At 35.3% G+C, this 12,754-nt stretch overlaps 1 protein-coding gene across 3 annotated transcripts in view; it reads right to left on the minus strand.

The window, feature by feature from the left end:
* Nucleotides 1-12,754, minus strand: part of LOC149798166 (transient receptor potential cation channel subfamily M member-like 2) — a 211,945-nt gene that overhangs the window by 13,929 nt on the left and 185,262 nt on the right. For all 3 annotated transcript variants that reach the window (XM_089963276.1, XM_089963273.1, XM_089963274.1), the window contains 2 exons: nucleotides 10,740-10,859; nucleotides 1,275-1,553 (listed from right to left, as the gene is read on the minus strand). In XM_089963276.1, the coding sequence (XP_089819402.1) occupies nucleotides 1,275-1,553; nucleotides 10,740-10,859 (399 nt within the window). The remainder of the gene's footprint in view (nucleotides 1-1,274; nucleotides 1,554-10,739; nucleotides 10,860-12,754) is intronic.

Consider the following 12,754-nt stretch of genomic DNA (forward strand, 5'->3'; position numbering starts at 1 on the left):
CTGTCCAAGAAAATTCAAAAGTGATACCTACCATAAATACTCACTTTTAACTCCAGTCCAAAATTCCAACACAAAAGCTGATTTGCCATCACATAATGTACCGACAGATCAGGGCTATGTTGTTTGTTCTACTTATTAAACACACTGCATAGACCCATCCCTGGGTCTAAGCAGTTTGTAGTTGTGACTGACTTATGAGTACATATATGGTATGTCTTTGCCTATGCTTTTGACAATTAGTGAAAATGTCAGGCTATTTCTTTTCAGTTGCACTTATTGTTAACAAAATGCATGATGGTGGAGTTATTGGTAAATTTTAGGTATTTTGGTTTTAGAAATGTTTGTTAATAGTTTATAAAATATAGTAAATAACAGAAATGAAAGCGAGCAATTAGGAATAAACTTAACAAGACAAACTGATCAACGATCACTGAAGCATCAACCAAGCAATTATTAAAAAATTTAATTTTTCATGTCAGACTTCTTCCTTCATATCCAACGCTAAAAAAAAGAACTTCCACACTGTTAAATTCTCAGTAATTTACCTTTTTTTAAGTGCAACATGTTTACATGTTTATTTCTTTTTTTATTTTGGCACTTAGTGGCAAAAAATGTTTATTCCCTACAATTCCACGATGATAATCTGTTTTTGATTGTCTATTCATCTGCAAGACCTTGAGCTTTTTTTTTTTAGCAATAACAGATCTAGAAGGCATGTGTGCACTTTTTATTCCATATTTCCTTATTTCCATGCACAGCACTCCCTCATTATCATAATGTCCATGGCAGCCATGTAAAACTGCCTTACAGTGAGGTTGCCTTATAATGACCCATATAAGTCTTATTTCACTACCACATAATGAAATGGGATCCATGACCAAACATACCAGATAACACGAACTCTTCATGGGTACATGGGAAAGCCTGCCAGTAGCTTCTCGCGGGTCGGTGGTTCTTCCCTGGGTTTTCCAGGGTTCTTCCTCCACCAGTTATACTGGCTGCCGTGTATAGCCTATCTTGTGCTGCAAAATGGCGTTAAACCCTAGAACAACAACAACAACAACACAAATTCTTATATTGAGAGACATTAAAGTGAGAATTATTAAAGTGAGAATTAACATATTACAGGATATTGTGAATCGGATCATTCAGAACTACTATTTAAAGTCAGTATGGGACCTAATTTAAGCTTAAAAAAGAGTTTTGTATTTGAAAACAAAGACTGTCCAAAAACCAACAGAAAATGTGGTACAAACAATACTTGATATACATACCTCAGAAGCTCTCGCATCAAACATGTCCCCACTTTCATAGTGGAAGTTCCACACCTCTGCTTCAACCCAGGCATTGTCTGTATTTCGTGGGTCATCCAAGTAGCCCTTGTACAGGAGACATGCACTGAATCCTTGCTGATCAGTATCTGTGCGTAAACTTGTGCGTGACCCCGACATGTAAGGATGCATGGTAGTGGTAGTTGCAGCAGACACATCTAGACTGATTGAGGTCTTTCCTGACCCAGGAGGGACATTAGGAATGGCAAACTGAGCAAAGAACTGTAAAAAAAAATAACGCCAAACAGTTTTAGAACAAAGACAAGAAAAGTGAAATCAATGGATCAGAACAATTTTAAGACCGAGAATTTAAAAGAAAAGGAGAATGTCATTTTTAAATTTCTCATCATTTAAATTTTAGGTCTTAATGTTTCTAAATTTTGAAGAAAAGAAACTAGATATGTGGCTTCTAATCGATGCCATATAAAACAGAACCTATTGTGATAGGAACCATGGTGGCTGGAAAAGGGAATTAACTCCAATTTCTTCAGTATGATATAGCCCACTAAGAACGTGTTAAAAGTGCTAATAAATGAACAAAACTAAAACCAGTCATAGCAGCTCTGTGGTAATGTGACAGGCTCAAAGGGCACAGGTTCAGATCCTATCTAGACCAAAGTCGGCTCTTGTGGTGTGTCCATGGGTAAGGCACTTTGTGTGCTCATTGTGGGTTGCTACATTCTAAACCACAACCACTTGGCCTACTGTGATGCATAGTCTGATTGTTAGTATCCTCTTTAATGAAAACCTTTCTCAAGAGACCACCAATTCTGCCAACAAAAGGCAGTCTCTCCAGACAGGTGGTCTAACATAACAGGTTTGTACAAAAGGACCAGTACCCAAGGATGAAATTCTGCACGGTTTACAAAGGAAAAAAGCCCTTATTCACTGTAGCTGTATTGTATTCTTTATTAGTACTTGTTAAAATGTTGCACTAATTCTTCCAGAAACTAATTTTATGTAACAAGATATACAGCCATCATTAAATGTGAATCACATTTATATCTGAAGATCACATGTATATGTATTAGCATCGGAATTCATTTCTAATTCTTTTATAATACCCTGAATTTGAGTTTTATGGATGTTTAAACTGCTTGCTATTTTTTTTAGCTGACATTCTTCCTCTACTTCTTTCAATTACATTAATTCTTTCCTCCAGTGTTAGAATTTTTATCCTTTTTGTTGCAGGTTCTGCCATTGTTATTAAGGTGTTAACGTTATAAGTGATCAATTGCAATAAAGACTGTAGCAGTTTTGGTCAAGCTCTGGGGAATATATATATATATATATATATATATATATATATATATATATATATATATATATATATATATATATATATATATATATATATATATATATATTTTTATCACAGTAGTCAAGGTCCATCACCACAGACTGTGCTATGTACTGAACTATGTTATACTGAATACCATGACATATGGAAGTGTAATATATTGAGAATAGCATAATATACAGAACAGTAGTCTAGTGGGCACATTAAAATTTGTTAAATAATTGCATTTTGAAAAGGAAATGAAGACATAAAACTAAGTTTCACCTTATTTTCTTTCAATCCTTTCTGCTGTATATTGGAATGATTTGGGTAAAGGGGTCCATTGTAGTAACGCATTACATTGTGAATCACATTATAATGAGGCATGTTATAACAGGGGGAAAATTGTACAATGTACATGTACCCTTGAATTAAATAAAAATACATAATTAATTCACCCAGAAGTAGAATAAATTTATTTAGAGATAAAAGTCAAAGACTTAATTTAGAGACAACAAAATCAGAATAAGTTGATAAACAAACTTTGTAACCAGCTGTACAAGGTGAACAGATGTGGGCTGTAAGTACAGAAAGACCAAAGAAAAAGCAATAAGAAACACAACCCTTTATCGATGACAACTGACTCAAGAAAATGATTCTCATTTACTAGTATTAAAGACAGACAAAAACCTCATTCACCCCAATCATTACAAATTAAGTCAGAATACAAGCGATGTACTTGACTGATATGGCATTTAGTGGCATGTACTTACAACTGGTTTACAGTCTATAACAAAGCAAATTATATGCATGACCTGTACAACTTAGGAAACTAACAGCCAGCCTTATTTTATTTATATTTATGTTTAGAGCATTTGTAACTCGTTAAGCAGTCATGGCTACAACAGATTAAAATTAGGTCAGTGGTGTGTGTCTCTCTCCTTGCAATATAGTCATTCATAGCTGTATTATTTAGAACAATCTGCACTTTGCCTGCACACTTTCCTTATTTACAATGGATTAAAACATGGCCACTGATGATTATGTTGTGTGATGTGGTCATTCAAAGCAGTGACAAAACAAACATTTTGCAAAAACATGGTGGTCACTGGTCACATTCTCTTGGTGACTGCACAAAACGATGGGTTATAAAATAAAAAAGATCCATAATAAAAAGGATCTATGCATTATGAATGTGGTCATGAATGACAGATGGTCACTCATAGCAGAGGTCTTTCAAGACAGGTTTTACTATATTATAACTATGGCATTTTACAGACATGCTCAATATAATTTTCATAACACATTTTTGGGGAAAAAATATGTTCATTCCTATTCAACAACTACTGTGTGGCCCAGATAAATAGTCAAATTTTGAAAGTCTACTGCACTCAGAGAAGCATACAATTTGGCTTTGTTTCATTTCCGAGAGTACATGACCAAATGAAAACCAACTCTATATGAGAACTTTTATTAGCAATCTTTTATGTGTCGAGATGACCACAGATACCCCTGATTCTGTGGCATGAACCTTTCAAAAGGGCTGATTCTTTACTAACTGAAAACAATTTACAGAGACCCAAGATAAGACTGTTTCTTCTTTTTAACTGCGGAGTTGAAACCATGTCTAATATTCTTGGACTACCCATGTCAATATGACTGTCGACAGTGCAGTAGCAATAAGAAAGATTTCCATTTTGGCCATAATGGATCTATTACTGGCATGAATTCTGTTTAGGACCCACAAGAAATCATAACATATATCTTGGTGAAAACCCAATGCTGATATGACTCTCCATTCAAAAACTCAATAACAATTTTCAAGATGCCTGCCATTTTCATTCAGAACCAACCAGGCATATCAGAAATCTTTTGGTAAAAGCCTCATTTTGATACAGTAAAACCTGTCATGAGCGACCTCTGCTATGAGCGACCACCTGTCATTTCCGACCACAATCGTAATGCACGGATCGATTTTACTATATAAACGCTCTGTTATGAACGACCACCTGCTGAACGCGACCAGCGACCGCGATTTCTTGGCAAAATATGCATTTTGACACTGCTATGAACGACCGCATCGCCAAAAAATCAAAACAGATTGACACCACTGACCTTAACTTAATCCTTTGTAAACACTAGAGCTCGGGATAAATGTAGTATGCAAACAAAGTGCACATTAAATAACACTATAGTTCAACAACCATATATCGGGATAAACACCTCTAACCATCATTTAATCCTTTGTAACAAAGACTGCATAAATAGCAAAGACTGCTCTAATAAAGTATTTAAAAATAATTTGTCTTGCTACAGTACCAGTTTTGTGAAATTTACAACTCCAGCGTACGGTGTCATTTGTAAACTGCAGTAAACCAGACTAAAGTACATGTCACTAACCGCCATTGTAGTGCTGAAGTCATGTGAATAGCCAGTAAGAGTAACATCAAAGGGAGTAATGATGGATATACGCAGTCAATTTAGAGGTTTGTATTTTTTCTTTATCTGTATGAAAACTCACAAAACGCCGGTAGTCCTTATGTCCAAGTGAGAAATCGTTTGAAAGGGCTTCACTGTTGGTTTGAGTACGTCGTTTGCTTTCCAGTTAATCCATAATGCCTGGAGGGTGAATGAGCTCATTGTCTTTAATACTAGTAAGTGAGAATCATTTCCGGATTTTTTTAAAATTATTTTTTATTTCTTTTGTTAGTGTTTCACCAAGCCACAATCTGTTTACGTGGGTGCAGATGGTTGGAACATTTGTTTATCGAGCTATAACGCTGTTGATTTAAACTTCGTCTCAGAATAAATGTACAGTATTGTTTCCTGATGAGTTAATTATGTCTTTTGGTTTCATTCATTGGTACATAATATATATTTATTCCACAATTCCCCAAAACCTGATCAAAACCGATAGTCTTTATAACGTCAACACTAATAACAACGGCAGAATCTCCGCTGAAAAAAAGAAAAATTTTAACACTGGAAGAAAGGATTAATGTCATTGAAAGAAATGAAAAAGGCGAGACCACTCGCAAAATAGCAGTCAGCTTAAGCGTCGGTAAAACGCAAGTTCAAAATGTAATCAAAGACAAGAAGTCCATTAGAAACGAATGGCAGAAAGGTGCACAAGCACAGAGGAAATATGGCACGGCACGACGGACAGTTTACGGAGATCTGAACGAGCGAGTATGGGAGTGGTTTTGTGTCGCAAGGAGTAAAAACATACCAGTAAGTGGGAAGTTGATTCATGAAAGGGCAATAATTGAGATACATGTTCAGACCAAATAGCTGAGTAAAACATGTCAACAAAGAAGTATAATGGATTTCTTTAAAAAAAAAACAAGTGAATAAGTGTATAAAATAAGATATATACATCATATCTAACTGTTAATTTTTTGTATATATTAATGTGATGTTGAAATATAAATTTTATTCTCGTTTGATAGATGTATATCTTTATTATATAAAGATATTTTGAGAGGAATGCATGCATTATTTAACAAGATTCATGAATAAAGGATATGATACATGTACAGTGAGTATGGGTATTATTTATTTTTCAACAATGCTAACTATTGACCCTGAAAACCAGTCCATTTTCACACACCTCTTATGAGAGACCACCTGTCTTGAGAGACCGCTTTTGGTTGGCAGAAGGGGCGGTCTCTCATAACAGGTTTTACTGTATGACCATTCATTAAGGAGTAGCATTAGCAAGATTTTCAAGAAGGTGGCCATCTTGGAGATCACACTGGTACCATTTTCATTTAGGACCATCTATTTAGGAGGAATAGCAACAAGATTTTCAAGATTGGCACCATTTTCATTTACAACCAACCAAATATCAGTCTTCAGTGAAAACTCCATGTTAATATGACCATCTATCCAGAAGTTGTAGCAGCAATAAAATTTCCAAGAAAGCTACCATGGTGGCCATGTTGGAGGTCAGATCAGCACCAAATTCATTTAAGACCAAATGGACATAAGTCTTTTAGTGAAATACCAAGATTATCCATTCAAGAGGATTAGTACTAAGGTTTTCAAGATGGCCATTGTGGTGGCACATATTCGATCTCTGCACAGCACCACTTTCATCTATGACCAACTAGAGCTAGTGCCGAATTTGTATGTAAAATTTCATGGTAATCCTCCAAGTAGTTCATTAGATGTAGTGACCAACATAGTAAGAAGTGTTTTGGTGAAAACCCAATGGCAAAATGACCATTCATCCTGAAGAAAATAAAAAGATTTTCAAGATTATCACCATACTGGCCATATTGGAGGTCAGATCAGCACCATTTTCACTGAGGACCAAGTAGGCAACATACAAAGTCTTTTAGTGATAGCCCCACGCCAAAATGCCCATCTGTTGAGAAGGAGTAGTGATAATGATTTTCAAGATGGCCACTGTGGTGACAATATTGGATCTCCGAGCACCATTTTCATTAACTAGATTTTGGGATGAATGTGTGTGTAAAGTTTCATCGCATTCTGAATAGTTTATGAGTAGGCTAGATGGATGGTGGACAACAGACCGTAGCCCATTATAAAGATTGATGCTCTAATGTCTGAAAAGAATTTCCACAAGTTGAAGAAAAGAGCATTTCTTCTTTTTAACTGCTGAGTGCCCGAACCATCTCTGATATTCTCAAGTGATATGCACTTCAAATTAACCACTGTTGCAGCCATATTGGATAGGAGATCAGCACCATTTTCACTTAGGGCAAACAGGACACCCTTAGAAAACTACTAGTGAAAACCAGAAGTTGATTTGACCATCCTGTTACATATACCTATATTTCTTTTGCAACTTTTGTCCATGACTGTAAATTATAGTGATTATCTATAACTAATTTTTGTACACAGGTATAGATTCTATTTTAATATATTAAGAGTGCTTGTAGATTGTCTAGGATCCATAAAAAGCTGTGTCATGTTTCTAATAATAAAACAAGCTAACAAATTTGTGGTTATTTCTCATTGGATAGGTTGGTCAGGTGGTTCTTTGAAGAATTAAGTTATTTTCCATTGGATGGGTTAGGTCAGGTGGGTTCTTTTATAATTTAGGATATCTGCAAAATGTCATGCAGCGAGTAGGAGCAAAATGTTTCATCGCCATAGGAACTGAGCAACTGATTTATTCCTATTTTGAGTTCTTAATTCATATGTTCTCGTGTTAACATCAGTCTGCAGATGTATTTAATGTTGAGTTTTGACAATCTGAATGGAGAGATTTGTTGGAATTTTTCACTGGAGTTCAGGGCAATGCCATGTGATACATCAGAACTGTTAGCAGACCAGTAGATTTGTGGATTTAAAATACATTCAGAGCATTTGTCACCTTTGGACTTGAATAACTTTTTAGGATTATTTTGTGCTCAATTCATAATTCTCTAAGTTCCTCTTAAATTTTCAATTTATAACTCTGATTAAATTACATAAATTTTACAAAACCTGTTGGTTTTTCTTCTTTCTGTTACTTAGTTTATTACAATCGAGTCGTAACAATCCAGTGTGGAGAATTACTGACAAGATTTTTAATATCTTTATTGTCACCGCTATATCTGAGGTTAGATCAACACAATTTTCATTCAGTACCAACAAGATATTGTATTAATCTTCTGCTGAAAACCCAGTGTTGATATGAGTAGGAGTAACAATAAGATTTTCAAGATGGCCACCGTGACAGCCATACTGGATATCAATCAGCATAATTTGTGTTTAAGACCAACCAGACATCATGCTAATATGCCTTACTGTTCAGGATAAGTAATATGCTAGGATGTCAGATCAGCGCCATTTTCATTTGGACCAATCAGTTATTATGGTGGCGCTATACAGTTTCGCATTTTGCATAGGGTTAAGATTTTAAAGAAAAAGAATTTCCCCGGCTTTTCTCACTGGTTATACTGGCTATTTAAAAGAGACCTTGTATATCTTAGGTATAATTAAAAGAACCTTTAATTCCCTTTATTTTGATGTATGATTGATGGGTGTACTATGGGTTATAGAGTATACAGCTTGGCCTTACTTCAAACGTGAACCTTTCAAAAAAGTGCTAGCTCTACTTGGTCATTTTCACTTCCTGAACTTCAGAGGTAAATTGTATAAAAAAGAGCCGATAACTTTTTTTACATTTTACATATTTGGTAATTCATTCATTGCACTTTCAGAAGCGGTATTGTCTAGTCTGGCAAAATTCATTTTCCCTATGTTAATAGCTGCTATGTATAGTGTACTTTAGACTAATTCAGGCTGATTTTTTAACACAAGGGAGCAGTCATTTTAGTTAGCAGTGTGCTTAAATCATGTATAATTTCCAAAAGTACAATATCCAAAGAAATATCATCCACATTACATTACTGTAGCATACAGGTATGCCAACATTCTCTCCATTGTGCATGTTTTAAATGCAAACTACTTCACCTTACATACGTCACTCTCTCTAAAGTACATATTAATTGGTGAGCGCCCCCATAAGATGTCTTGGTGAAAACCCTATGCTGATGTTACATTCCATTCAGGAGGAGAAGTGGTTAGAGCGTCTGCCTCGGATGCAGGAGGTCGTGGGTTTCAATCCCTGACCAAGTCATACCAAAGACTTACAAAAATGGTACTAACAGCTGCCTCACTTGGCGCTCAGCATTAAGAGGTTAGTGTTAGGACTGGTCGGCCTGGTGTCAAAATAATGTGACTGGGTGGGACATCACGCTACATGTCTAAGGCATGATGCCCCAGTGCTAGACATTACTTTAAACTGCCACATTGCAGACATTGTAGCAATATTACTGAAAACATGTTAAAGCTACGTTAAAAATCCAAATCACAAAATCACAACACACAGGAGAAGTTAAAAGATTTTCAAGATGGCTGCCATGACAACCACAATGAACATCAGATCAAAATCACTGTTATGTTTAGACCAACTAGACATCGTATAAAGTATTTTAGTGAAACACCCATGCTGATATCATTTTCTGTTCTGAAGGCTCAGCAGACTGCTGCCATGACACATGACATCAATACTGGTTATCAGATCGGCACCCATTCCATTGAGGAACATAAGAAATCTTTTGGTGAAAAGGTAGCAAAAAGAGTTTCAAGATGACTGCAGTGTCAGCCATATAAATGTCTAAGCATCACCATTTTCATTCAGGACCAAAATTATACCTTGGGAAGAATGTGCATGTCAATATTACTTTCAGTAATAAAAAACTTGCAATGTTTTTATATCAGTAATCCAAATTATGTTGTTGTTTTTTCTAGAGGGTAGGGAGGGGTGAGGGACTAGGATTTTCTTTTGAACCCCACAAAAAATCTTTTTGCCTCGGGATAATTTTGCTCCCCACTAAAATAATGGACATAATCAGCACTGTTTTTCATGAATCAGGATAAAGACATTTTTCTCACGCATTCCTGCTGTGACTAGATAACTACTTTTCCCACCATCCAGCTAAAGAATTGCTTTGACCCCCACCCCAATTGCTTTCAAATTTGACATATTGACACTTATGAGTTACAATTATTTACATATTGATTCATATGCTAAACAATGTCTTCCTCATCACACAAAAGTTATATTTGCATGCAAAGACCAGTCATTGTTGATATGCTCCAGTGACTGCTCAAAAGCAGGAAAAATTATTTGTTTAGAAACACGTGGTGAAAGTAGGTTACCATTTTACACATTTATATTTGCCAGGGGTGCGTGGGGTAAATAAGAAGGGCTGTTGTAACCAGGTGACAGCTATACATAGGTGGTCGCTGGGACAGGTTCATAGTGTAACACCTGTGTATGGTGTTAGGATGGTGTAGCTTTCAGTTTCAGCAGGTCAGACTGGACACTCACCGATATCCAGCTATAACCATTATGCACAAAGTAATATTACACCAAAATTTTAAATAAATATATCAAATGATGTGGATGAGATACGACTTTCCTCTAAATCTTAAACAAAATAAAAAAACCTTTATGATGATAATGACCATTAAAAAAAATTCATGATGATGATGACACCAATTGCTGCAAGTTATACCTGTATACCTGATTCACACCAGTCATGGGCGACCCAATAATAACAACTACGTTCAGCTTAGAATGCATCAAAATATTTATTAGCACCAACCTGTATCATATCTGTCTGCTCTGTTGGGAGGATCTGCCCAGCAGTGCTCTCATTAAACACTGAGTTCATGAAAGTTCTGCACAGTTTTGCATATGGATTTTCCAGACCATGCAAAGCATCCTGAAAATTGATTAAAAATGTAGAGTTAGAAATAGACGATTTTACATGAGTCTTCATATAAATATTTTAACATGTGTTGAATGATATTATATGCCACAAGCTACTTGCAGCAAGTGTCAAGTAGTGACATTCAATGAATTTAATAAATTTCATGTCAAATCAACATGTGTTGAATGATATTATATGCCACAAGCTACGTGCAGCAAGTGTCAAGTAGTAACATTCAATGAATTTAATAAATTTCATGTCAAACCAACATGTGTTGAATGATATTATATGCCACAAGCTACGTGCAGCAAGTGTCAAGTAGTAACATTCAATGAATTTAATAAATTTCATGTCAAATCAACACACGTTGAAGATTCCATTTATCACATAACATTATTTGCACTGCTCAATGAACTTATATGAAGTTGCTAAATTTTATGTCACAGTGTAGTGATGACGATTATGACACAGTGTAGTGACTGACGATTATGACACAGTGTAGTGACTGACGATTATGACACAAGTTGATTCCACTAAAAAGTGGAATCTGTATTAAAAACATGATAGTACATATGTCCCATCACTTTTATAAAGCCATTCTCTGTGATATCACCAGACTTTTCACACAGAGGGTGAATTCAACTTTCAGCATATTTGTACATTTTACATTTACAAGGAGTGGGGGCAGGCAGAAGATTTTAAACAACAACATTATCTATAAACTGACCCCGTATATTATGTTTCAGTAAATGATGATGAAACTTTTTTTCTTCATAACTGGCATAGCTGCAGTGTTCATGTGCTTTGACAATGGCACAATACAGTATGCATCAAAACTGATGTAACAACAGAGACATTATCACTAAATACTGAAAACTGAACATCTGCCAATGTACAACCTCACCAAGTACAGTTGGTAAAATATTTTTAAATACCAGGTAATCAACAAAACCATTTCAATGCTCAACTGCAAAGCCACTTATTAAAGCCCTTTAATTGTAGCAGTTGATCTAAAAGTCAAACATAAACATTATCCAATTAAGCTTTGTTAATGATGATAATGCATGTACAGATGTTACGTGTCTTTTTATGCTCGTGGTAAATCAACTAAAGCCAGTTTTCACATGCTCACTTTATAAGTGGGATAATTCAACTTGGTGGGGATTCACACGCTTTAAAATCATGGAGAAAACACTAGTAGTGTTTCTATGCAATAAAGCTGGTGAAAATCATTTACAAGATATCTCATTCAATGAAATCTTTTGCCCTGTTTATTTATGCTGTAATGATCAGCCAAGTGAAGCCATAGATCTGCCACTGCAGGGTGTGCTAGCAGACAAAGGTCTGTAGTGTTGACTACAAATCTTAAGAGAACAGAATATGCCTTGATCTGCAGTTAATTGTGGAACAGATCTTGGACTAAGTTCATCACAACTGGTTTCATGAATGAATATGGTAAATGGGGTAAAGTTATGTTTCTCTTTCTAATAGTACAATCATGTCTAATTCGCCACAACAAAGTGTTTCTTTTTTACATTTCACGAGTGAATTTTTGTACATTTGACAAATTTTGACCAGCTTTCATAATAAACTGAGACAAACCAAAAACAAGAGTCCAGTGATGAAGCTAATGCTCTGTTATTCAACATTAATGTCATATGTTTCTTTTCAGAACAACAATTAATAAGGTAAGCCAGAAGGTTGCACCAAAACATTTTGAACCTACTTCTTAGCACAGGCTCGTTAGAAGGTAACATCTTTTGACAAAAACAAATTTCTGTGAAATGAATTGTAAGTATTACAAATTTGTTTCTAAATAGAACATTTATACTAAAAAACCTTTTACCAGTAGGTTAAGTAGAAAAATGTAGTTTAGTAAAACACATTTTAATGATGTAATACTTATC

This window comes from Sinohyriopsis cumingii, chromosome 6 (assembly GCF_028554795.1).
Source record: "Sinohyriopsis cumingii isolate HCF-2022 chromosome 6, ASM2855479v2, whole genome shotgun sequence".
NCBI lineage: Eukaryota > Metazoa > Mollusca > Bivalvia > Unionida > Unionidae > Sinohyriopsis > Sinohyriopsis cumingii.